Genomic DNA, 27,659 nt, shown 5'->3' with positions numbered 1-27,659 from the left:
CTTTTTTTTTTTTTTTTTAAGATTTTATTTATTTATTTGACAGAGAGAGACACAGCGAGAGAGGGAACACAAGCAGGGGGAGAGGGAGAGGGAGAAGCAGGCTTCCCCCGGAGCAGGGAGCCTGATGCGGGGCTCAATCCCAGGACCCTGGGATCATGACCTGAGCCGAAGGCAGACGCTTAACAACTGAGCCACCCTGGTGCCCCTCATTTACCAAGTTCTGAAACTGTTTTTAGAATATGACTTTCTTGTGCCCTAACTCTAGTTAGTGGCGTGTCCGTGTTTCAGCAAAGTGTTGATGGTCTTTGTAAAATAATGAAGATTAAAAAAAAAAAATTATCTCTTTGCTGTCTTTTTGCACTGAGAAAAATTGAGTATATAACTATGTGTATTCAAGAGAATTCGGAATCTTAATTACCTATCAGGTGAAGAGTTTTCAAGAAGTAGAAGATCTTTTTTTTTTTTTTTTTAAAGATTTTATGTATTTATTTGAGAGAGAGAGCATGAGAGGGGGGAGGGTCAGAGGGAGAAGCAGACTCCCCACTGAGCGGGGAGCCCGATGTGGGACTCGATCCTTGGACTCCAGGATCATGACCTGAGTTGAAGGCAGTTGCTTAACCAGCTGAGCCACCCAGGCACCCAAGAAGTAGAAAATCTTTAAAGGAATGCTGGGCAAGTTTATCTGCTATGCGGGCACTTCATAAACACAAATATCTTTGGTCTTTGGTCAGTGACAATATATAGGAAGGGCCTGATTGTGAGATTGTATCAGACTCACCTGCATACTGGTAAAAATCATGATTTATTTTTTTATACCTTGTAATGTTAATTTTTTTTTCTGTTGATAGAGGTAATATGTTGTTTGGGTTTTTACAATGCAAATGCATTCATAAGTTACTCATGTAATGTGAAAAAAATTTAAAAAGTAATATGTATTTTATCATGCCGCCCCCCTTAAAAACAGAGAGGAAAACAATTGTCATTAATCCTCCCAAAAAAAGCTTTTTTAAATACTTATGTGTATTTGCTCTCAGACTTTTCCTGTGTTTTTGTGTATACAAACATACAGTGTGATTTGATCATATAGTTGATACAATTCTGAATCCTTTTTTGACTCACCATTAATTATATTGTGAAAATTTTCAGATTTGGTGAAAGATCTAGTCCGAATCACAGATTAAAGCTCTTCCCAGCCATGCATTTTGCAAATTTTAAGTTCAGGAACAAGGGGAAAACAAGTTACTGGAACACTAAATTTTTGGAAATGAAAAGGTTTGTGTTGATATGGCTGATGAAAAATATTTTAATAATATTTGTTCTTAAATAGCAGAGAGAGAAAAAAGGAAAGATGAGTTACTTGATATTGCAAAGTCAAAGCAAGAACGTACAAATGCAGAACTGCATAATCTGAGACAGGTATGTCCCCAGTTATACTGTTCTTACTATTTGGGAAGCATTTATAAACAAACATCAAATTAGGAAAAGTGTGTGTCTGTCAATTTTTGTTTATGGTGCTTTTGGAATCCTAACTACATTAAAGGTATGTCATATTTAGCATAGCTGATAGGATCTTGCTTATGGTAATGAAAGGTTTGGAAACTAGTTAGTTATACTAACAAATCTGAGTGCTAACATAGGAAAAATAAAAGCAAACATATTTAGCATATTTCTCTATCACTGATCTGTTTTAGCATTTGAATGTTGGCTCATTATAGTTGTCACATCTTATTGATTTATCAATATCTACGGCAGATTTATGTAAAACAACAGAGTGATCTGCAGTTTCTTAATTTTAATGTGGAAAATTCTCAGGAATTAATACAGATATATGACTCAAAGATGGAGGAATCAAAGGTTCTGGAGTCCAGGTAATCGTAGCAAGATGCTGTTAGTATGATCTTGTATTTTATTTTATCATTCAGTCTATTTATGAAGTACTTACTATGGGCCGGTATCTACTATCATTTCCTATAGGGTAGGGAGTCAATAAATATGAGCTAGTAATTGTTGTTATAATCCTGGGTTGTAATGAGACCTGATCTTAGAATTTTAGGCCTGATCCTGATTTAGCCACTTGGTAAAAGAAATTCATTAGTCTTATTTGTGTGTCTGTTGTGTATAAGACTTTGAGCTCAAGTAGAAACCAGAGGTGAGTCATTTACTCTTTCATGCGGACTCAGAGTTTAGTGTTTAGCACTCACTGGGCTGGGAATGGGGAAATAAAGATACATAGGATATGGTAGTTGCCTAAAAGAAAAAAACATGAACGAATGGTATAAATAACTGTAGTAGTTGTTCAGCTAGCTGAGGGTGATCTCTGCTTTTAGCTGGATTTTCCTGTTTTCCTTGTTAATAGAAGGAGACACCTTTTCTTACCTATAATCAGTGTGTGAACTAAACTGGTTTTGTAAAGTTAAAATATAAATATATGAGGTGTGGTTTAATTTAATAGGCATATAACTGTCCCACAGTTAAATTTAGTCTACTTTTCCACACAGAAGTGTGACAAGGAGTCATGAATGGGAACAGGAATTAGGGAAGTTCCTGGCCACCAGGTGTGACCGTGCGGCTCCTTGGCCTGGCAGTTAGTAGTTGCAGGAACCGCTGGAAGGAGCAGCTCTTGCTACACAGAGTGACTGCTGTGCCGGCTTTGCTTTTCTTTCCAGGCCTTCTGCTGGGGGTGTTACACTCTTGCTTTGTGCCCTGGCTGCTGCCACCGCTGGTTCACACCACACCGGCCCGGAGTGCTCGCACAGGCCAAAGCCCCTACCGTATTGGCTATTCCCTTCTCTGTACTTGGTTGCCCCTGGGAGACACTTGGGCTAGATGAGTGAGGCTGTTCTTTAAGAGTGTGGAGTGGCCTGTGCTCTTCCAGGAGGTGGGGGTTGAGTTTTCTGAGGGCTCCGAACTCTCCATGTCCAAATACCTGAAGACAGTTTATGAAAAGTTTTATCATGTTTGTATATATTTTCATTTTATGCACACCTGTCATTCTTACTTTAGACCAGCTTTCAGTATGTCGCCATATAAATATCCAGCAGATAACTGGGATGGCCGTGAATGCTGTATCTTCCCACTGTGTCTCTGTTCCTTGAGTCTCTGTCCCCTTTCAGTCCTGGCTTTACCTCTGTTTACTGTGAAACTAACAGAATTAGGAAGAGGAAATAACAGATCAATCAACAAGTATTTACAGAACACTTAATGTTTGTGAAAGGCTATCCTAAAGTGCCAGGAGGATTAAAAATGCCTCTACATATTAAGAAACTTAGGAGTCTATTGAAAGACAGGATATGTGCATGAGAGTGAGTGAACAATATAGTTAGTTATAATAGGAAGTTTGCTGCCTGATTAAGTAGATGATACACACAGTAAAACGAGGACTGCGGTATTGGCAGTAAGCACGGTGGGAGTTGAGGACGGGAAGGGGAAAGTGCGCATGTGGGCCTGCTGGTCAGAGAGACTTCCTTGCAGTTGGGCTGAAATCAGGCTCTGAGGAAAGAATACACATTCTCCCTTATGTTTTCAGTTCAGACAGATGGGTCTTAATAGGCTTTAGCTCAACGAATAAGGTTCAGGGGAAATATCTAAAGGGACAGTATCAAGTGTATCTTATAACTTCTGCTTTTTGTGATGCCACCACAGCAGAGACATGTGTTTGTCAGACCTTGAGAATCACCACCCAAAAGTCGGTATTAAGAGGGAGAAAAATCAGAAGTCGTTGGTTAAAGATCCAAAATTTGAGACCACGTTGATTCAGCAAAATCGGTCAGACAGGAGCCCTTGTGATCTGTGCAAAGAGAAGAAACGACAGGGTAATACTTCATTTGGGGAAAAAGGTGTAGTTGCTATCTCATCTCTGTTTACAAAAGACGTACTGGAGAAGCAAAAGTCTTGGTCTCTGGGAGGAAAAATGCAGATCGAATCAGAAAACAAAAGTACATTGTGCAAGATCCATGCAAAGTCACCAAAAGGTAATGGGATCGGGATTCAGAATGAAGAGAAACAACTCTCTGAAACATCCACCTCATTATCTGATGAGAAACAGTGGCATGATGTCAATGTGTACCTGGGCCTGGCCAGCTGTTCTGGTTCCAGACAACCAGAAAAGCTGGATGTTGAAAGTCAGGATGACATAGAAAGGTCTGGAGTCTCCTGTTGCCATAAAAATGAAACCTGTCTTGGGGAGAGTGACATGTATGAATCCAAGTGCTGCCACCCGAGTAACTTCATCATTGAAGCACCAGGCCACATGTCTGATATGGAGTGGATGAGCATTTTCAAGCCTTCTAAAGTGCAAAGAATTGTTCGCCATAAATCTGTGTGTACTTGTTCAGAAGGTGCCGGTGGAAGGAAATACAACTCCGCCACGAGGTTAGTAACGTTTCGTACTGGGCGACGCCGATGCTGGGAAACGGAAGGGGCTGCAGTAGCCGCCGCGTGCTTGCTGCTCCGTGGAGAGCGGTGTTTGCGAACACAAGTCGTGTCTGAGGCAGACCCGGTACTCTCTCTATCAGCACGTAGGCTGTTGAGTTTTCGATTGTGCGGAGACCGTATTAGATTCCAGTGAAGAGTTTGTACCTAGGACAGCTTCTGAGGCAAAGGTTTTGTTTGAAAACAAAGCCAGTTGTCATGAGTTGGGCAAATATGTTTTTTTAAAGAAACTAACAGTGGGGTCACTTTACAGAGTAGAATGCTGCCCCAGAGCATTCCTCACCCCTGGATCTAGTGTGAATTGATAAGCTGTCTGTGCAGAGATCACACTCCCTAGACCCCTGATAAGAATTTTGCTGGCCACCTCCCCACCCCGCCCCCGCCCCAATGGCATATTTACATATCTAACTGCTTCTGCCTTTCTGTTCACTTTACATCTCCCAAACTTTCTTTCCTTTTTTTTTTTTTTTTAAGATTTTATTTATTTATCTGACAGCACAAGCAGGGGGAATGGGAGAGGGAGAATCAGGCTCCCCGCTGAGCATGGAGCTGGATGTGGGGCTTGATCCCAGGACCCTGGGACCATGATTTGAGCCGAAGGCAGATGCCTAACTGATTGAGCCACCCAGGCGCCCCCCCAAACTTTCTTATTTTTTAAAATCATGCAAGAAAAAAAATTTTTTTACGTAACAAGCTGGTAAAAGTTAATAGTTTTTTTAAGAGGAGAAAATGGATTAGTTATTAGCATATGCTGCATTATTCAATCTCGTCTTATTGTTAGAATTGCTAACTCTTGTGGTTGAGGGGCGCTATAATAATATTTGCTATTTTTAAAAGCTAGCCCTTGGATCTTAAATTACAGAAAGGACAAAGTTGCTATATTGAGAGCCTTATTTTAATCATCACACTGACTTTCCTAGGACTTATGATAAAAATTTCTTTCTGGTATTTTCATTATTTGGATTTTTCTTTGGCCCTTTGAGGAGCCTGAGTCATTTAAAAATCATACAGATAGTTATTCTGTCAGTTGTGAACTTTAAAAAAAATGGTTGTCCCACTAAATGTTATCTATTCATATTAAAGATTTTCTTTAAACAATTGCAAGTATCGGGGCGCCTGGGTGGCTCAGTCATTAAGCGTCTGCCTTCGGCTCAGGTCATGATCCCAGGGTCCTGGGATCCAGCCCCGCGTCGGGCTCCCTGCTCCATGGGAAGCCTGCTTCTCCCTCTCCCACTCCCCCTGCTTGTGTTCCCTCTCTCGCTGTGTCTCTCTCTGTCAAATAAATAAATAAAATCTTTAAAAAAAATAATTGCAAGTATCAATAGGGCACAGCTGCACATTGTTCACTACTGAACAAACAACACGCATATATTAAGGGAAAACTTTATGTTAGTTTTAAGAGCATATTGGACCTATCTTAAATTTAGCATAGGAAAGAAATTCAAATTTAAATTTGGAGTTTTGTTTCAAGACCCTTTTGACCTCCCTGGCTTGAAATAACCCAAACGACCTGTGCTGTGGGCAGAGGTGCATGCCGAGACGGCACATGCCAAACATGTGATTAAACAGAAAAGATAATTATGTTTTCCTAGTTTTCCTTAGATTATAAGAACTTACTGTGTACCTGCTCTATTATCAGACCACCATTCCGTATGGCAAATAGGGCTCTAGCTGTAGAGGGAGAAGCCGCGGCAGCCTGTTCTCCTTCAGGTGTGGGGAACGTGGGAGGAGGAGGCTCCAGTGCCTCTGGTCTGTTCCAGAACAGCTTTTGCAGTTCACTCCGCTTGAGCCCACACTTTAAGAACATACCAGACGCGTGGCTGCATGTGTCTCTTCTCTAATACTGAGGACTTACAGAAGAATTAATAGCTGACAATGCTGTTCTACTTTCACAAAAGGACTTTTAAAAACCATTAACAAAAATCAACTTCACAAACCAAAAACCCAAAATTTTCACAAGTTTTTTCCTCCCTTTTGGATGATCCTGTCCCTTGAACCTTCTTTTTTTGTTTTCTTGTTTTTGGAAGGGGGAGGGAAATTCTCTGTTCTGTTGTTAACCCTTACACTAAGAATTTTGATTTAATTCTTACTGCAGAGTATATGCATTAATTTATAATATTCCACTCAAGTATTCCATTCAAATCTATAATGTTCTACTCAAACTTGAGCTTCTTCATTAAAAAGAAAAACAACTTTTTGGGGGGGGGGTCCTGTTGAGATACTTTTAAGTATAAGACTATGGGTGATAATATGTTTGATACTGTTTTAAGTTGTCTGTTTCTGTTTGGTTTTATTATTTATAGTGAGCTAATTGCCATCCAGCATTCCCACTGTTTGGGTTCTTCAAAATCTGCCACAAGAGAGGATGAGAAATTAATAGAGACAGAGCCCTCTTCTGATACAAAGAAGTCACCTAAGATTTTGTTATTCAACAAAGAGGCACCATTATCCACTGACAAGGTTTGTGTTTTACTTAGAAATACCCAGTTTATTCAAGCAAAACTTCTCCCCAACGTACTTTTAATTCTTCTGTAGTACTGCTTTTAGTGAGCTTAATTTTGGTCATTCTTCAATTTTTTTATTTTAATTACGTCATTTAACCGAAGTCAGAATTTCCTTAAAATATTCTCCTATAGTTAAGTCTAGTTAAAATGTCCCTCAGGCCCTCCAGGTGATTGGTAGATATATATATACATACATGTATATATATATTGAAGGCTATAACTAGCAGTGTGCACCTACATTCAGATTTAACATGTTTACATTTGCCATATTTGCTTTATTTTTCTTGTTGGAGAAATAAAATGTTACAGATAAAGTGTGAGTCCCATGCACCATTCTCCCCATGCCCCAGCCCCCCACCAGTTAATCACTATCCTGAAGTTGCATTCATCCTTGTTCTTACACTTTTACCTATGTAAAAATATATATTTAAGCACTACATAATGTTGTTTTATGTTTAAAATGTACATAAATGGGGGCGCCTGGGTGGCTCAGTCAGTTAAGCATCCCAGTCTTGATTTTGGCTCACGTCGTGATCTCAGGGCCCTGGGATTGAGCCCCACACTTAGCGGGGAGTCTGAGATTCTTTCCTTCTGCCCCTCCCCCTGCTCTTGCACACTCACATGTGCTCTCTCTCTTAAATAAATAAATCTAAAAAAAATAATAATAAGGGCGCCTGGGTGGCTCAGTTGGTTAGGCGTCTGCTGTTGGCTCAGGTCATGATCTCGGGGTCCTGGGATCAAGTCCCACATTGTCAGGTTCCCTGCTCAGCGGGGAGCCTGCTTCTCCCTCTCCCTCTGCTGCTCCCCCTACTTGTGCTCTCTTGCTCTCTCTGTCAAATGAATAAAATATTTAAAAATAAAATAAAATGTACATCAGTGGTAAAACACTGTCTCTATCCTTTTGCAATATGATTTTTTCCAACTTTGTGAATATTTTGTGACATTTATCCATGCCCATACTTGAAGACTTAGTCTCTTCATTTTGATTTTTGACTGATGTGTAGTCCATTGATTTGAATACACTCCTCCTGATGGTCAGTGAGGTTGTTACTACATTGTCACTATTATGGATGAGCCAGTCAGTATCTTCACCATAAATGGGATCTTCATTGCAGCTCTTTCACAGAGAAAATAAGTTCAAGTGAACTTAATTACTTTTGGTCTTATTTGGGGGGAAGATAATGGGCTTTGAAATTGATCTGAGTTCAGATCTTTGTTTTGCTTTGTCTTAGCTCAATGACCTGAGTAAAATTATTTACTTTCTTTGAGCCTCAGTTTCTTATGTGCAAATATGCAATAACATTACAGTTGCTTGGTCTAAATGTGATACTATGGGGCCTAGCCCCTAACAGGTATCTGATGAGTGTTAGTTCTCTTTGTTAAAAATCGACTCTACCAAGTGTTGACTAGAATCTGGAGCAACACAGACTTTCACTGGTGGTGGGGAAATTCATTTGGGAAAACACGTCGATAATTTCTTAAAAAGTTAAATATACACCTATCATATGACCCAGCTATTCCACTCCTAGGGAAATGGAAGCATGTCCACACAGGGACTTGCATGTGAATATTTAAAGCAGCTTATTCGTATTAGCTGGAAAACTGGAAACAACCCAAATACACATCAATAGGTAAAGAGACAAACTGTGGTGTATCCATGCAATGGAGTACTTCTCGAATAAACTCCTTACACATACGTAACATGGGTGAATCTCGAGATAATTACTGCTGAATGAAAGACGCCAGACAGACAAAAGTATGAAAGTGTTTATATAAAATTCCAGAAAATGCAAACTAGTCTCTGGTGACAGAAAACAGATCAATGTTGCTTGAGAATGAGAGGAGGGACTCAAGAGGAAGGAATTCCAAAGGAGCGTAGGTTTTGATGAATAGGATCCCTGTACATTGTGGGTATGGTTTCAGGTATTAGCTACTATCTTTTTTAGCTTCCATGAGACCTTTTTTTCTATGTTTGTACCTATTTTTCTGAGGCAATATATGACATTGCATGCTTATGTAGTCTTTATATACATACATATTTAGGTTTGTGCCTGTGTGTCTGTGTGTATGCACGCATGCACACACATATCTTCTAGATCCAGGTCACTAGTGATCATTTTTGTTCCTGGAAAATTAGAATTGACTGGAGCCCAGTGCAGGGCTTGAACTCACAACCCCAAGATCAAGACCTGAGCCTGGATCAAGAATCGGATGCTTAACTGACTGAGTCACCCAGGTGCCCCTAGAATTAACTTCCCCTAAATTTATTTTTTTTAAGATTTTATTTATTTATTAGAGAGAGAGTGAGAGAGAGAAGGAGCAGAGGGAGAGGCAGAGACTCCCTGCTGAGCAGAGAGCCCTGACATGGGGCTTGATCCCAGGACTCCAGGATCATGACCTGAGCCAAAGGCAGACACCTAACCGACTGAGCCACCCAGGTGCCCAGAATTAACTTTCCTTAATGAAAAAATTAGTCTAGGTACTTTTGAGAGTTGTCATGCTAAAACTTCAGGTCCCAAAGTTGAAAATTAAACAAGAACAAACTAAGGCACATATCCACATATTTTAAAAAGCTTACAAGCCTTTAGTGTTAAAGCTACATTTTGCAAGTATTTTGGCTAATACTAATTAGCATGCTAATTATGGCTTTAGAAAGTGGATTTAGGAGAGCTAAACAATGCCTAGGATTCTTTTTTTTTTTTTTTTAAGATTTTATCTTTAATCTTTACACCCAGTGTGGGGCTCGAACTCACAACCCCAAGATCAAGAGTTGCATGCTCTACTTACTGAGGCAGCCAGGCACCCTAGCCTATAATTCTTTTTATCACATAGATGTTACTTAATTTGTTGTAAGTTCTGTTGAAATCAAATTATTTAGCCAAGTAGGTACTTTTTTTTTTTTTTTTTTTAAGATTTATTTGTTAGCGAGAGAGTGTGCACAACTGGGAGAGGAGAGGGAAAGAGAATCTGAAGCGGACTCTGTGCGGAGCGCAGAGCCCGACTTGGGGCTCGATCTCATGACCCTGAGATCAGGACCTGAGCCAAAACCAAGAGTCAGACAGTTAACCAACTGAGCCACCCACGCGCCCCTAGCTAAGTAGGTTCTAAGAAATAAATGGAGTTTGGTTATTCTAGTATTTAATGTCCTGCTTTGATATATAATATGTAAAGTCAGAGAAATATTAATGGGTAGTTAACATTTGTGTTTATAACATTGTACTTGTAACTATAAACATTTAAAAATGCTTCCTGATTTCTTGAATGCTTACATTGTGTTGTTTTCCCAGGATGACTTTTCGCCCACAAGCAAGCTTCAGCGTTTGCTGGCAGAGTCTCGCCAGATGGTTACAGACCTGGAGCTGAGTACTCTGCTCCCCATCAGCTCTGAGAATCTCAGCAGCAATGCCAGAAACGTATGTGGTTACTTTTCTTTTGACCCCATCTGTGTATCTGAATATTCCACTGAGTACTCATTTGCAAATATCACTGGTCGGGCATCCCTTTCTATCAGAAGGAAAGTTCCTTTATGTCTCTGAGGCAGAGAGGTAGCACACTGGTTTTAAAGATGAGGGAAAAATCACACTCCAGTGTCACTGCACCCAAACTTCCTCTTCCTGATTGCCTGGGTTTATGAATATAAATTCTTGGGGATATAAAAAATATATGTTTTACTATAGAAAATTTCAAATACAGAAGTAGAATATTACAGGGCACCTGGGTGGCTCAGTTGGTTGGGCATCTGCTCCCTGTTTGGTGGGGAGCCTGCTTCTCCCTCTCCTCTGCCCCTTCCCCCTGCATGTGCTCTCTCTCATGCACTCTCTTTCTCTCAAATAAATAAATAAAATCTTAAAAAAATAATAAAGTATCTTTTAAGGGGCACCTGGCTGGCTCAGTCAGAAGAGCATATAACTCTTGATCTCGGGTCGAGCCCCACATTGGGTGTAGTAAGATTAGTAAAAAAAAATAAACTTGAAAAAATAGTAAAGTCTTAATCACTGACAGGTCCTTCCCCATCTTCCTTCTTACTTCCTCCTTTTTCTTCTCCTTCATTTTTTTTTTTTAAGATTTTCTATTTATTTATTTGACAGAGAGAGACACAGCGAGAGAGGGAACACAAGCAGGGGGAGTGGGAGAGGGAGAAGAAGCAGGCTTCCCACTGAGCAGAGAGCCCGATGCGGGGCTCAATCCCAGGGCCCTGGGATCATGACCCGAGCCAAAGGCAGACGCTTAACGACTGAGCCACCCAGGCGCCCCCTCTTTCTTCATTTTTTTAATACCATTAATTTGTGGAAGAAACATTGGGTCATTTGTCCTGTAGCATTTCCCACATTCTGGGTCTTGCTAACTGTCCTCACTGTTATTTAACACATTCCCCTATCCTCCATGATTCCTAGGAACTGGTATTTAGATCTAGTGACTTGATTAGACTTGGGATCAGTTTGGGGTTTTTGTTTGCTTTGGCATCACTCCTTCACTGATGATGCCGTCTGCTGCGTATTCCATCATACCAGGAAGATCCTAATATCTGGTTGTGCTACTTGAGGATGTAAAGCTTGATCGCAAATTCAAGAGTTTGTCAGCCTGAGCTTTTATTATCATAAAGTTCACTTAATGATTTTAGCATTCTTTGATTATTATTACTCAGATCTATTATTTCTTTATTTAAAAAAAATTTTTTTTAAATTTTTTATTTATTTGAGATAAAGCGAGAACAGGGAGGGGGGCAGAGGGAGAGGGAGAAGGAGGCTCTCTGCTAAGCAGGGAGCCAGATGCAGGGCTCGGTCCCAGGACCCTGAGATCATAACCGGATCTGAAGACATATGCTTAATTGACTGAGCCACCCAGGTGTCCCTAGATCTATTATTTCATTAGGAATTGCAAAATAGTAATTCTAAATCTGTCATTCCTTCAGGGAGTGTTTTACAAATTAATTTTAATTGCTTTTTCTGAGCATAGTAACATTTCAATAGCAGTGATGTAAGTTGCTTTGTGAATTTTATAGCCTTAACATAAATAGTGAAAAGAACAATGAACTTGAAATCAGGATACTTGGGCTCCATTTTCCTAATCTGTCAAGTAAGAGCTTTGAACTGATGCTTTAAATTTAAGAGACCAGGTACATTACTTGGATGTGCTGTGTGCATAAAGATAACTTGAAAGCCATCAAATTAAATTTTTTGTATCCCTGACTGAAAAACTAAAATAAAAAAGGTCTGTAAGAACACTGAAATACTTCTTTTAAAATCAATTGTTTGTAGCCTTTAATGCATATATACTCATTCTTTAATGAAAACTAGTCCATGGGATACCTGGCTGGCTCAGTTAAGCGTCTGCCTTCAGTTCAGGTCATGATCTCAGGGTCCTGGGATTGAGTCCCGAGTCAGGCTCCGTGCTCAGTGGGGAGTCTGCTTCTCTCTCTGTTCCTCCTCCCAGCTCGAGTTCTCTCTCTCTCAAAGAAAGAAAGAAAGAGAGAGAGAAAGAAAGAAAGAAAACTAGTACAGATCACTAGTTCAGTAAGTTTAGATAAACGTATATATGCTCATGTAACCGATATCCCAGTCAAGATATAGAACATTTCCATCACCCCAGAAAGTTTCTCCATGTTCTTTGGAGTGGACCCCTCCCTTAGACCCACCCCAGGGAACTACCAATCTGATTTTTATCATGAGAGAATACTTTTGCCTGTTCTATAACTTACTGTAAATGCAGTCATACAGTATGTAGTCTTTGTCTGGCTTCTTTCAGTAGAATTATTTTGAGATTCCTCCATGTCGTCGTATATGTTGGTACCTCACTCCTTTTTATTGCTGATTAGTATTCTGTTGTATGAATAGACCACAGTTTGTCTATTCACCTGTTGATGGGACATTTGGGTTGTTTCCAGTTTGGGGTTATTACAAATAAAGTTGCTATGAACATTTTTATATAAGCCTTTTTATTTATTTATTTATTTATCTATCTATCTATCTATTTATTTATTTATTTATTTTAAAGATTTTATTTATTTCTTTGAGAGAGAGAATGCGATAGAGAGAGCATGAGGGGGGGAGGGTCAGAGGGAGAAGCAGACTCCCCGCTGAGCAGGGAGCCCAGTGCGGGACTCAATCCCGGGACTCCAGGATCATGACCTCAGCTGAAGGCAGTCGTTTAACCAACTGAGCCACCCAGGCGCCCTATAAGCCTTTTTTTTTAAAGATTTTATTTATTTGAGAGAGAGCGAGCAAAAGCGGGGTGGGGGGAGGGGCAGAGGGAGAGGAAGAAGCAGACTCCCCGCAGAGCAGGGAGCTCAGTGTGGGGCTCCATCCCAGGACCCTGAGATCATGACCTGAGCCGAAGGCAGCCGCTTAACTGCCTGAGCCACCCTATATAAGCCTTTTTTAAATGGACATGTTTTTATTGCTCTAAGGCAAATACCTAGAAGTAGAATCACTAGTTATAGGACAGTCATATGTTTAACTTTTTAATAAGCCACCATACTGTTTTTCAAGGTGGTTTTACGTCCCTGCCAGCAGTGTGTGCAAGTTCCAGGGTCTCTGCATCCTTGCCAACACTTGGTTTTGTCAGCTTGATTTTAGTTAGCCGTCCTAGTAAATGTGAAGTGGCATCTGGTTCCTGCTTCAGTTGTATTTTCCTGATAACCTGATGATGTGCATCTTTTCACATCCTCATTGGCTCTTCAGGTATCTTCTCTCGTGAGGTGTCTGTTCAAGCCTTCTACCCATTTTAAGTTTGAATTGTTTCCTTTGCTATTGAATTGTAAGAGTTCTTAACATAGTCTGCACACACGGCCTTGTATTTTGTCAGATATATCATGAATATTTTCTCCCAGTTTGTGGTTTGCCTTTTTATTTTCTTAAGTGTCTTCTGAAGAGCAGAAAGGTAAAACTTTGATGAAGTCCAGTTTATCAATTTTTTTCAAATGGTGCTCTTTGTATCCTGAGAAATCTGCCCCAAGGGTGTGAATATTTTCTCCTCCTGAAAGTTTTAAATTTCTGTTTAGGTTTATGGTTTATCTCAGTTTAATTTTTTTTTTTTTTAAGATTTTATTTATTTATTTGACAGAGAGAGACACAGCGAGAGAGGGAACACAAGCAGGGGGAGTGGGAGAGGGAGAAGCAGGCTTCCCGCCGAGCAGGGAGCCCCATGCGGGGCTTGATCCCAGGACCCTGGGATCATGACCTGAGCCTAAGGCAGACGCTTAGCGACTGAGCCACCCAGGCGCCCCTATCTCAGTTTAATTTTTGCAGGAGGTATGAAGTAAGGATCAGGTTCATTTTTCTTCACATAGATATCCAGTTCTAGCACCATTTGTTGAAAAGACTGTCCTTTCTCATTGAATTACTTTTGGTGACTTTGTTGAAAATCAGTTGGTTGTATGTACAAGGGTCTATTTTTGGACTCTCTGATCAGTTCTATTGATCTGGTTGTTCTCCTTAGACCACATTGTACTGATTATGTAACTCTGTAGAAAGTCTTGAAATCAAGTAGTATACATGCTCTACTTTGTTCTTTTTTGCAAAATTGCTTTGTCTCTCCTAGATATTTTGAGGTCCATAGCAGTTTTAGAACCAACCTGTCAATTTTTATAAAAATACACTCTGATATTCTGATTTCATTGAATTTATAGATAACTTTGGGAAGAATTGACTTTTTTTTTTTTAAGGTTTTATTTATTTATTTAAGAGACAGAGAGCACAAGCAGGGGGAGCGGCAGAGGAAGAGGCAGACTCCCCGCTGAGCAGGGAGCCTGATGCGGGGCTCGATCCCAGGACCCTGGGATCATGATCTGAGCCGAGGGTAGACACTTAACCGACTGAGCCACCCACGTGCTCAAGAATTGACATTTGTGAACAGAGTATATATCTCCATTTATTTAGGTCTTTCTTCATTTCTCTTAACCATATTTTGTAGTTTTCATAGGTGTCTTGTATATCTTTCGTTAATTTTATTCCTATTATTTTGTTTATTGATGCTATTATACATGATACTTTAAATTTCACTTTTTTTTTTTTTTTAAGATTTTATTTATTTATTTGACAGAGAGAGAAACAGCGAGAGCAGGAACACAAGCAGGGGGAATGGGAGAGGGAGAAGCAGACCCCCTGCCGAGCAGGGAGCCCGATGCGGGACTTGATCCCAGGACCCTGGGATCATGACCTGAGCCGAAGGCAGACGCTTAACGACTGAGACACCCAGGCGCCCTAAATTTCACTTTCTAATTGTCTGTTGATGGTATGAAGGACTACAGTTGACTTTTGTAAATTGTTCTTAACTAAATTCACCTATTCTGGTAGGTTTTCTGTAGATTCTTAGGATTTTCTACATAGACAGTCATGTCATTTATAAATAAAGAATTTCTTTTTCTAATCTTTAGGTTATGTCTTTTTCTTACCTTACTGCTCTGGCTAAGACCTCCATATCAATGCTGAATAGAAAAGTGAGAGTGGACATTCTTGTCTTGTTGGATGAAATGCTCTCTGGTGGGGGTATTGCTTGCTTGGCTCTCCATCATATTGGTATTTTATTAGATTCAGAGTTCCATGGCACTGTTTCCATGTGACACAGATGATCTGAAACTACAACATTAACCGTTTTATTTATTTTTTTTTTTGAAGATTTTATTTTTAAGTAATCTCTACACCCAACGTGGGTCTCGAACTTACAACTCCCGAGATCAAGAGTTGCACACTCCACCAACTGAGGCAGCCAGGCGCCCCAAGAACATTAACCATTTTAGAATCAACACGCTCATTGCCTTGAGCTTCAATATAGTTTCAAAGATTACCTTTGAATAATGGGCCCCCAAAATAGTGATTTTTGAAAGTATATATACCATGTATGCCATACGAGCTTTTCAAAGTGGAAACCCTGATGGACTTTGTGGTGCTTTCTGGGAAGATTTTTTTTTTTCTTGACAAACTCTTTAAAGCATTAGTGAAGCAATTTATTTACTTTGGTGCAGAAAATGTTTTTAAGTATTCATAAGGGTTTTTATTTTAAACAGCTTTATTGAGATATAATGTACATAACAATGTTCTTCCATGTGAAGTGTACAATCCAGTAGTTTAGTATATTTACAGAGTTGTGTAACCGTCACCCTAATCCAATTTTAGAACATTTTCATCATCCCAGAAGAAGCCCTGTACCTTTTAGCAGTCATTCCCCATTCCCTCTCCCCTAGCCCCTGGCAACTGTTAATCTACTTTTTTTTCCTCTATGGATTTTTTGGGCAGAGATTTTTAATCAGTTTGTTGAATAGAATTTGGGGGATCCATAAACTTTGGGAATAGAAATCACACATAAGCTTATTTTAACTAACCTCTAATTGAAATTTAGCATTTCCTTTAATTATGAATATAGGAAACAAGCCACAGTAGTATGTAAAGCCTGTGACTTTGTCCCTAGTAGAGATCATAGATGGTTTCATATCACATTACAGTTACTGCAGATATCTTGAAATATCCTTTATAACTCAGCACTACCTCAGAATTATAGAATAGTAGACCTGCTGCTAGATCTTATTATTTAATGCTTTAATAAAGAAGAGTACAGAGGCACCTGGGTGGCTCAGTTGATTAAAGCGTCTGTCTTACGCTTGGGTCATGATCTCAGGGTCCTGGGATCGAGCTCCGTGTCGGGCTCCCTGCTCTGTGCGGAGTCTGCTTCTCCCTCTGCCACTCCCCCATCTCATGCTCTCTCTCTGTCTCTCAAATAAATAAATAAAATCTTAAAAAAAAAAAAAAAGAAGGGTACAGGGGCATCTGGATGGCTCAGTCTATTAAGATTCTGTCTGCCTTCGGCTCAGGTCATGATCCCAGGGTTCTGGGATTGAGTCCCATGTCGGCTCCCTGCTCAGCAGGGAGCCTGCTTCTCCCTCTCCTCCTTGCTCATGCTATCTCTCTCTCAAATAAATAAAATCTTTTTTTTTTAACTAATTTTTTTTTTTAAAGATTTTTTTCATTTATTTGAGACAGAGAGAATGAGATATAGAGAGCATGAGAGGGAGGAGGGTCAGAGGGAGAAGCAGACTCCCCGCCGAGCAGGGAGCCCGATGCGGGACTCGATCCCGGGACTCCAGGATCATGACCCGAGCCGAAGGCAGCTGCTTAACCAACTGAGCCACCCAGGCGCCCCTAAATAAAATCTTTAAAAAAAAAAAGTGCAAGGGGCACATGGTTAGCTGAGTCGGTGGAGTGTGCAACTCTTGATCTTGGGGTCGTGAGTTCGAGCCCCTCATGGGGTGTAGAGATTACTTAAAACTTAAAAAAGGGTGCATATTATTATATCACAGCCTTGTTTAATATTTTGATAACCACATTACTTCTGTAATACAACTTATGGATTCCTAAATATGTCCACACAGTGCAAAACTGTACAGCTTACAGGAAAAATGGGGTTAGGAGCATAACACTCACTTTGCCAATGATACATTTTTATTAAAAAGGACAGGAATGTAATCAAAATGGTAGGAGTTTTTATACCTGTTGGGTGGTTAAGAAATACATAAATATTGCAATAAATATGGCACTTTATCTGGAAAGAGACCTGAAGTTTGCACGTCGAATTGGGTGTCAGGGAGATGGCAGCTTGTGATTCACTGGGAAGTGGCAGGAAGGTAATCTGCTGGGAAGTTGTAGCAGCAAATGTGGGTGGGTGTGGCTTATAACACACCGGGGAAGCTGGGGGGCCAGCGGATGTTTGAGGGGTGCATGTGGATGTATGTATTCCTGCATGCCGTGGCTCAGTCCAGCTGGGTATAGTTTACCTAGTGTTTCTCGTGGACAAAGTTGCACGTGAATAAATGCAAACTTCACATTATGCCCAAATTGTTCCCTAATATATCGGCTATGTCGGAACATCTTCATATTTTCCCAAACAACTGTTATAACAGAACTGACCGTCCTTCAGTATGATCTGCCTGACAGACTCCTACTCATTCTTATGGCCTCAGGCTCTTAACCTCTTCTGTAGGACTTTATGTTAAATTCCTATCTGAGATAAAATCGAGAGCTCCTTCACTTCTGTCCTCGTGGCCCGGTTACATGTATCTGTGTCTGTGCATGTGTCTCCGTGAACATGCAGGTCACAGTGCATGACAGATTACATGCTCGGCTTCCTCTTCTCTGTGAGCACCTTCAGGAGCCCCTCTTATTCATCTTGGCATTCCCATTGTAGCACAGACAGTATCTGCTACGGAGATTGCTCAGTAAATACCTAGAATGGACATGATAGGAAAAAAACAAAACAGTAACCTCAGCTGTAGACTGAAAACATGCTAAAACTATTGATGTTGATGAAAAATTGGTTTAAGAGAATTTTTGGGCTAGAAAGACCCAGAAGAGGTACGTAATCTCAACCTTTCATCTTATTGGTAAGGAAAAGTGATTAAATCTCTTACTTAACATCCCATAGCCAGAATTGGATGATCATTTGGAATTAGTTGGAAAAAATATTGGCTTCAGATGTAATAAATTTTCTAGAAGATTATTAACTAATTCTGGAAATGTTGTAAAAACAATGAACAAATCTAGAGGTGCCAGGGTGGCTCAGTTGGTTAAGTGTCTGTCTGCCTTCAGCTCAGGTCATGATCCCACGGTTCTGGGATGGAGCCCTGAGTCAGGCTCCCTGCCCAATGAGGAGTCTGCTTCTCCCTCTCTCTCTGCCCCTCCCCTGCTTGTGCTCGTACGTTCTCTCTCTCAAATAAATAAAATCTTTTAAAAAAACAAAGAGGGGAGCCTGGGTGGCTCAGTCGTTAAGCGTCTGTCTTCGGCTCAGGTCATGATCCCAGGGCCCTGGGATCGAGCCCCGCATCGAGCTCTCTGCTCAGCAGGAAGCCTGCTTCTTCTCCCTCTCCCACTCCCCCTGCTTGTGTTGCCTCTCTCGCTGTCTCTCTCTCTCTCAAATAAATAAACAAAATCTTTAAAACAAAACAAATCTACTTGGCAAAGTACTTTACAACTCGCTTCGTCTGGTCCTATGAACTGGGTATAGCTAGTTACAGGAGAAAGCAAATAATTGGTTAAAAATCCTTAATTTTTGCAATATGGAAGCAGGATAAGATTCTGAGCGTCCTGTCTGCTTGACCATTTTTTGCCATCTGGTGCTGAGAACAAGGGTCTTAATTTCAAAGCCTTTTTCTGCAGTGCACTCTTAGACATCGCTGGGGGAGCACAAAGTGATTCAGACCTTCTGCCAGGGAACTTGGTACTGTTGCCTAAAAATTGCGGAACTGACCCTTTGACATACCAGTGTCACTCTGGGAATCTCTCTTACGAGGACACCCACGTGTGTACAAAGGGGCCCGGGTACAAGTTTTTCACTGCAGGACTGCTTTGTAATAGCAAAAGTTCGGAAACCATCCAGGTCTCCAGCAAAAAAGAACTGGGGGAGTCGTGATGGTATGTCTACACGATGGAATATTACAGAGCCATTAACCAGAATAAGGAAGATCTTGGATGTGGAAATACTTCTGGGATGTATTATTAAGTGAATAGAAGCGAGATACTGAAAGGTTTCTGTGGTATTCTTCACATGTACAAAAGGGGATGGGAGTAAGAACATGTTATCTTTATTTTCTGTCAGTGTAGTAACCATTTAAAAAGAGCCCCAGTAATTTAAAAAAAGAGAAAAAAGGAAAGAAAGAGTAAAACACTGCACAGCTGACCACGTCACCTTCCCCCACAGCAGGCTTCCTACTTACTTGAGGGGTGGGAATGGGGAGAGATTCAGCTGGAATCTGAATTTGGACTTTTGACAAGTACATGGGACAGGACATCCTCATTGCTTTTTTGAGACTGTTGGTGTTGTCTGCCAGGGTTCTTAGCTTTTTTTTATCGCAGGCTGATAAACCCTATAGATCCCTTTTAGAGTAATATTTGTTTGTTTTGATATGTATTCTTTTTTTAAATTAAGTTAGTTAACATATAATGTAGTGTTGGTTTCAGGACTAGAATTTAGTGATTCATCACTTACATATATCATCCAGTGCTCATCCCAGCAAGTGCCCTCCTTAATGCCCATCACCCATTTAGCCCATCCCCCCACCCTCCTCCCCTCCAGCAACCGTCAGTTCTCTATAGTTAAGAGTCTCTTATGGTTTGTCTCCCTCTCTGTTTTTATCTTATTTTAATTTTCCTCCCCTTACCCTATGTTCATCTGTTTTGTTTCTTAAATTCCACATACGAGTGAAACCGTATGGTATTTGTCTTTCTCTGACTTAGTTCGCTTAGCATAATACACTCTAGTTCCATCTATATTGTTGCAGATGGCAAGATTTCATTCTTTTTGATGGCTGAGTAATATTCCATTGTACATATATACACCACATCTTCTTTATCTGTTCATCAGTCAATGGACATTTGGGCTCTTTCCATAATTTGGCTATTGTGGATAGTGCTGCTATAAACATGGGTTGCATGAACCCTTTCGAATCAGCATTTTTGTATCCTTTGGATAAATACCTACTAATGAAATTGCTGGGTTGTAGGGTAGCTCTATTTTTCACTTTTTGAGGAATCTCCATACTGTTTTCCAGAGCAGCTACACCAGTTTGCATTCCCACCAACAGTGCAAAAGGCCCCGCTTTCTTCACATCCTCACCAACACCTGTTGTTTCCTGACTTGTTAATTTTAGCCATTCTGACAGGGGTGAGGTGCTATCTCATCATGGTTTTGATTTGTATTTCCCTGATAATGAGTGATGCTGAGCATTTTTCCATGTGTTTGTTAGCCATTTGTATGTCTTCTTTGGAGAAATGTGTGTTTATGTGTCCTGCCCATTTCTTAACTGGATTATTTATTTTGGGGATGTTGATTTTGTTGAGTTCTTTATAGATTCTGGATACTAGCCCTTTATCCACTAGGTCATTTGCAAATATCTTCTCCCATTAGAATAATGTTTCTAAATGAATAAAATAAAATACATCGGGTTATAAAATACATAGGAAGGCTGTTTGAGCAGAGAGGAAGCAGCATGAGTGAAAGCCCAGAGAATAACCCTAGCCTAGCTCAAATGCAGGCCCCACGGGGAAAGAGGAAGAGGCTGAGGAGGTGGGTTTACCCTGCAAGCTGAAGTTCACCACCTGCGTCTACCCATGTCTTTCCAGGTATCATTCTCCTCTTTCCTTTTTTTTTTCTTCTTCTTTTTAAAAAATATCTCCTGAAACAACTAACAATGCTAATCAGCCCTTAGTAGGGACTTTATTAACAGTGACACAGTTGTTCATTCCTATTGATGATCACTGTCTTCATTAAGGGTTCACGACATAGTCCATATTAAGGCTGACAAAGAGCCAGTTATATTTGGGCATTAGCTGATTGCCGTAGTTGAAGAGATGACATACGTGGTAAAGCAAACAGAGCCTTCTTACTAGGCAGTTAGACCCAAAAGGGCCCCACACACGAATAGGAAATCAGTACCTCTTTGCTGGATGGATGGTAGTTGTATGAAATTACTTCTTTGTATTTCATTAATTCCTTAAGTTTTAAAGGCATTTCTGCTATATTTGTGTATTGTCTTAAGTATTGTCCAGTTTTTCTCTCCTGGGTACTAATTTTGAAGTTGTTTTGTAGAACTTAGAAGTCTCAGAAGAGTCAGCTCAAAACTGCCTTTCTTAGTAACTGAAGAAAACAAAAGTCAGCTTCACTGTTCATTGTGGTCATAGGTAAGTCACCTTTGTGTGTATCTCCCCTTCTATCTCCCTTGATATTTAATAAGTAACTTGGGAACATTGATAATGTAGAGTCAAGGCCATGCATTTGTTTGACCTGTAATCCTTTCTCTTATTTGACCTATTTATACATACCTTCTAAATTTAATCAGTAAAATGTCAATTATTTGAGAAATGCAGATCAAAAAGTTCTTGATCTCAATGCCTAGAATTTTAAACACAAGGAAGTAAATACAGATAGCTTGCTTTTTTTTGTTGTTTAATATTTTATTTATTTATTTGACAGAGAGAGAGAGCATGCTGGAGAGATCACAAGCATGGGGAGCAGCAGAGGGAGAGGGAGAAACAGGCTTCCCACCGAGCAGGGAGCCTGATGTGGGGCTTGATTCCAGGACCCTGAGATCATGACCTGAGCCGAAGGCAGACACTTAACTGACTGAGCCACCCAGGCGCCCCTACAGACAGCTTTCAAAATCAGAATCTAAATTAACATTTCAAGGGCGCCTGGGTGGCTCAGTTGGTTAAACGTTGACTCTTGATTTCGGCTCAGGTCATGATCTCAGGGTTGTGAGATCGAGCCCTAGGTCGGGCACTGCGCTGGGCATGGAGCCTAATTAGGATTCTCTCTCTCCCTCTCCCTGCCCCTCCCTCCCACCTCTGTCTCTCTTAAAATTAACACTTCACCATTTCATTTGGCTGGAAAGAAGTCTTTTCATGGGGTTTTAAGTTTTATAAAAAGTCTCATTGACTGGGGCACCTGGCTGGCTCAGTCCATGGAGCATGTGACTCTTGGTCTCAGGGTTGTGAGTTCAAGCCCCACGTTGGGTGTAAGCATTACTTAACTATAAAATCTTTAAAAAAAAAAAAAAGGTTCATTGATGTAGTAAGCACTTTCTTGATTTTTGTTTCCTTCTATCAAACCTGCATTTCAAATGCAAAGTTTCTTCAGAATCCAGTTTGGTAAGTTAAAAAGTATAATCATTTCAGATGCTTTCACTGTAAGCAGAGAGCATCTCAAGAACACTGTGAAAGCAGTAAGTGTAGGTAGCCCTCTTCCTCTCTCCTGTTCTTTCTATCTCTTTGCTGAGAAGTTTTCATATTTATGGTATTTTGCATGACCTTATGTAGATAAAAATCAGGATGTATAGTTAATTTTTTAGAGGCTGGGAACTTAAAGAGCACACCACCCAATGCTCTCTTTGCCTTGGTTTTATTAATTCTGTGTTTCCTTCCTGCAGAAGCTGATTTCTCATCTTTGGAAGGCAGGAGGCAGACATCAATACCTAATATTTAACCTTGAAAACAAAAAGGGGATTGTAATCCTTTGTAAGCAACATTTAATACCAAAGGGAAGCAGAAACTGAAAGTTAATTTTTCAACGTCTATATTTTGTTTGTTCTCAAGCTGACCATTTTCATGTTGGAGAAATTTTTTTTTAATGTGTAAGAAATTAGACCTTACTGTGTATTATCTATATACAAACTCGGAATTATGCTCAGAGAGAAAAGGACTTCTCTATAAAGATGCAGACTACAGTTAAATACTAGAGAAGCTCCTTAAAAGTGTGGACATCCAATAGAGAATCCCTGCATGTAAAATGCTGTTTTTAACTATCTGATTGTTTAAAAACCTGTGCATACATTTAAATTATAACCAACTGCTTCTCAAGAGTCAGCTGCAGATATATGAGAAGTAGTAGTCTCTTCTTTGTGGCTTTAGCCCTGAACTTTGCTGTGTAAAATAGACATAAAATGATATGATACAAAATATTTTTAACCGGAAAGTATCTCCTCAGTTAACTGACAATTGAGGTCCTTCTGTCCCAAAGCTGAACAGAGCCCCATCTCATCTGGGTCTGTAGTAAGTCCCATCTACTTACACAAACAAAAGCTTGCTGGAAGATCAAGTTTTATATGCATTTTTTTATCATTAAAAACCAGAACACTTCCCTTTTAACTTGTAATTTAATTTTTTAAAGAATATACTATGTGCATTTCTGTCCCTTCTAAAAGAATTGATCAGCTTCATTCAATAAAAAATATTTTTAATAATAAAGCAAAAAATAATTTTCTTGGGTTTCTTTTTACTGTATAGGAGCAAAATAAGGAAGGTTAGTCCCTTGAAACCGAACCTGGCAAGTTAATTTCCTCGGGAATGGGAATGTATTTTTTTTAAGCATTGCAGATATCAAGGTTCTGTTGTGCTGTATAAATACCCCTTTGTTGAAAGGTTTCAGTGCTACTTCAGAGATGATTTTCCTGAGAGTGGAGGAGCCACCCCATTTAGCCTTTTTAATTAGGGTGCTGAAAAGAGAAATTGGGTGAGGTTTGGCCGTGTTCCTTATAAATGCTTGCTTTCTCCCTCAGGCACGGCTGGTTTGTGTAGAGGAAGTCTGAGAAAGGTACAGTTGATTCTGAGCTGTTGGAAACCTAAAATGTCCCTGGAGAGGCTCATTTCCAGTCTGAGAAACAAAATACGAAAATTTCTCCTCTTTATGCTAGGTTCGTGGCTACATGTCAGCTTGCCCAGTGAAAAGAGAAGGAGAACATTGATGAGATGCTAAGAAGTAGGAAAATTTCAGGGAACTAAAGAATGAAAAACGTCAAAAATTATTTTGTGGCTAAATGTATTTGAGCTCATAGGATTACCGTATCTACAGTACCCATCTTACCCCACCACGTTATTGTGAATTATAGCACATATAACTAAAAAGTGGGGAATCTTAATATTATTACCAACTTATGCATCTCAGCCTAAGTTATTTAAATACGTGAGCAGTTTCTGTTATGGAGAGTCAGCCCTCGGTCTGTTTGAAAGAGTTGGCGAGATAAAACTGAACATTTATATTTTGTCATCGGCATTCTTCCATCTTGAGAGGAATAGTACTGTAATTCGCCTGCCAGAAATTATCTCAGCCATCAGAAGAGACTAGTGTAATTTTAGAATTTGTGGACAGATCTTTTTTTTTTTTTTTAAAGATTTTATTTATTCATTTGAGACACAGAGAGAGAGAGAGAGAGCATGAGCAGGGAGAGAGGCAGAGGGAGAGGGAGAAGCAGGCTCCCCGCTGAGCCAGGAACCCAATGTGGGGCTTGATCCCAGGACCCTGGGATCATGACCCAAGCCAAAGGCAGATGCTTAACCATCTGAGCCACCCAGTCTCCCCCTGTGGACAGATCTTCTAAAGTGAAATAGAAATACCCCCAAAGGAAGAAATTCTGAATCAAGATAATACGTAAACACTAACAACAGTTTTACCTAAAAAGTTATAGTAGAAAAGCGTGGTATTGAGAGGCTCAGTGGGGTGAGGTTGGTTTAGACGAAGAAACCAGACACATTAATCAGGACCACAATAGACAAGGTAGGTTAAAAACCAGAGTGGTGTTATATGCAAACAATCATGGAACACTACATCAAAAAAAATAAATGAATAAATAGGGAAACAACAACAACAACAAAAAACCCAGAGTGGTCTTTGAGAGGAGTTTATCAAATGAGGAGGGCACATTAATCAGTCCTATAATAAAGGATGATTTCTGGGTTCTCAGCCAAATGCATACTTAGGACACCTAACAAAAAAAATAATTTGAGCACATGGTAAATACTGCTTTGCTGGCCACTGGAGACACAAGAGTGAGCAAAGCAGACTGAATCCTTGTTTACAGTGAAGGAGACAGACCTTAGTTAAATAATCACAAATAGTTCATGAAAAACTGGTAAGTGCTATGAAATAAAGCTTGGAGCTACTGTGACAACATACATCAGGGGCATAGGTCAAAGGCGGAGGCTTCAGGGAAGGCTTCCCTGAACTAAGAGCTGAAAGATAAGTAGATGCTAACCAGCAAACAGGAAGCGGAAGAGCACTCCTCACAATGGTAACAGCATACGCAAAGGCCCTGAGGTGGAAAGGAGCATGATGCATTTTCAGACCTGATGGACTAGGATGGCGCAAGATGAAGCTGGACTGAGAGGTTGGGGCCAGATCATACACACGTGTCAGTGAGGCAGTGTGGGGATTGCAGCCCCATCATTTCAGTAAGCCCAATGATGTAAACCCTACTGTTTGTCTTTCTTGGGCTTTCCTTGAAATGAGGTCTTCGTAACCCAAATCCTTTGCCTTTGTAGTAGCCTGCAGGAAGCATGAAAACAGCCCTGGAGATACACCAAAATGGCACCCTAATTCTGATGACATGGAGAATCTCAGCCGACCAGTGACAGAGCCAGTACTTAGAACCAGGTCTCCTGCCCGAAGATGCTACCAGAGATGAACCTCGACAAATTCAGAGTGGGGAAGCTCATGCCCTTGTGACCCACGCTGCTCGTTTTATAAAACTAGGCCATATGTTGAAGTATACCAAATTATGGGGCATTATTTGCTCACTTTCTCAACCCTGCATTTCACACACATTTACTGAACATTGCTAATGTGCCAGGCACTCTAAGCACTGAGGTTAGAAAAGGAAGTAAGATGATGTGGTCCTTGCCCTCCACGGGCTCAAAAGCTTACATACAAGCAGATGCATTATAATTCATTAGAGATATTTTAGTGCTCTCTGGACCCCAGTAACCAACTATTATTAAAAAGAGCGGTAGGTGGTTGCTAATGTTAAGTCACTGTGGCAGATGTTCTCGACCCAGAGGGGTCGTTGCCTGGTTTGAAAGAAGATGCTGTGTTAAGTATGAAGTTCACAGGATAACTTGCTTTTGTTCGATGTGGAAAAAGGAGTCTGAGAAACAGCTGGTCTGGAGCCAGCAAGCCCCTTTACTGTGGTCTTTATTTGACCACAGCTGTTGACTGGGGTGCTGGGGATTAAAAATGAAATAGTACACGTGAAGGATTTAGCTCAGCGCCTGGCAAATAGTAACCAATAAATATTAGTCATTGTTATTCAGGTAAAGAGACCTTTCAGGGATTGGAAATTAGATAAAACATGGTTAATTTCTTTTTGGTGGAGTCGGAAGAGAGCCTTGTCAAATACAGCTTTTCAAGTATCCAGTGTCAGTTTGGGAGCGGGCAGAGATTAATGCATGAAGTTACAGAAAGGGAGACCACCGTCAGGGGTATGTAGGCATCGCTCTCCCTCTTCAAGGGGAGTCTTTAGTACCTGTATTGGGTGATTTCACACCTATATTCTGAGAGGAAAACTGAGGACAGCAGAAACAAAATAACCATTTGATAGCATACACGGGAGAACTGTGAGATATATACATATATATATATATATTTTTTTTTTTTACTTCAGTCTTGTGATGGATAATTTAAAAAGCAAACCAACAATAACGTTTTTTTTTTTTAAGATTTTTTTTTTTAATTTATTTATTTGAGACAGAGAGAATGAGAGAGAGCACATGAGAGGGGGGAGGGTCAGAGGGAGAAGCAGACTCCCTGCCGAGCAGGGAGCCCGATGCAGGACTCGATCCCGGGACTCCAGGATCATGACCTGAGCCGAAGGCAGTCGCTTAACCAACTGAGCCACCCAGGCGCCCAACAATAACGTTTTTTAAAGACTCCCACGACCTCCTGTGGCGTCTCTTCCATGCACTTTGATGGTCCAGCGCTATGTTGTGTTCAGATCTGTCCGCAGTGTCCCGGCCCTACCTGTCCTCCTCCCCTTGCAGTTCCTCGGCTCTGGCAAGGTGTCCGCGTACGGAGCCTGCAGCCTCCGAAGATTCATCCCACAGCCCCGCGTTGATGACAGCTGCTGTTACGTTGGAGATGCACAAAGCGGACGGCTTACTTGTATGCATTTTCACACATAAATTAAGACTAAAAAAGGAAAAAAAAAAGTCTAGTTGTGATTCCATTGGTCAGATTCATTGCGGCCAAGTTTTCTCCAGTTGGCCAGATCCTGCTCTGGTGTAGACAGGACTCAGTGAGTCCGGGTGGAGGATGTGGGCAAAGGGCCTCGGCCCAGGGGGGTAGGCGGAGGTGTGGAGGGGCTGGGGGCCTTGGCCAGGGCTCCGCCCAGCGGGGGGCGGGCCCGGGGGCGGGGCGAGCGAGGGGGAGGCCCGCGCCCCCCGCGCGCAGGGGCAGGGACCGAGCAGGGGCGGGGCG

The 27,659-nt window shown here is 40.7% G+C and overlaps 1 protein-coding gene across 7 annotated transcripts in view; it reads left to right on the top strand.

Moving 5' to 3' along the window:
- Nucleotides 1–23,660, top strand: part of CCDC62 (coiled-coil domain containing 62) — a 41,034-nt gene extending 17,374 nt beyond the window's left edge. For 5 of the 7 annotated variants that reach the window (XM_035016902.1, XM_035016901.1, XM_035016899.1 and 2 more), the window contains 7 exons: nt 1,328–1,416; nt 1,753–1,868; nt 3,643–4,371; nt 6,735–6,891; nt 10,223–10,348; nt 21,507–21,598; nt 22,843–23,660. In XM_035016902.1, the coding sequence (XP_034872793.1) occupies nt 1,328–1,416; nt 1,753–1,868; nt 3,643–4,371; nt 6,735–6,891; nt 10,223–10,348; nt 21,507–21,551 (1,262 nt within the window). In that variant the 3' untranslated portion in view covers nt 21,552–21,598; nt 22,843–23,660. The remainder of the gene's footprint in view (nt 1–1,327; nt 1,417–1,752; nt 1,869–3,642; nt 4,372–6,734; nt 6,892–10,222; nt 10,349–21,506; nt 21,599–22,842) is intronic. The other 2 variants (XM_035016903.1, XM_035016900.1) reach the window with 1 other exon arrangement.
- The last annotated feature ends 3,999 nt before the right edge of the window (nt 23,661–27,659 follow it).

This window comes from Mirounga leonina, unplaced genomic scaffold (genome assembly GCF_011800145.1).
Source record: "Mirounga leonina isolate KUSES-001 unplaced genomic scaffold, KU_Mleo_1.0 Mir_171, whole genome shotgun sequence".
Lineage (NCBI taxonomy): Eukaryota > Metazoa > Chordata > Mammalia > Carnivora > Phocidae > Mirounga > Mirounga leonina.
Note: the sequence above shows the minus strand (reverse complement) of the source record. Positions and strands in the feature narration are given on the sequence as shown.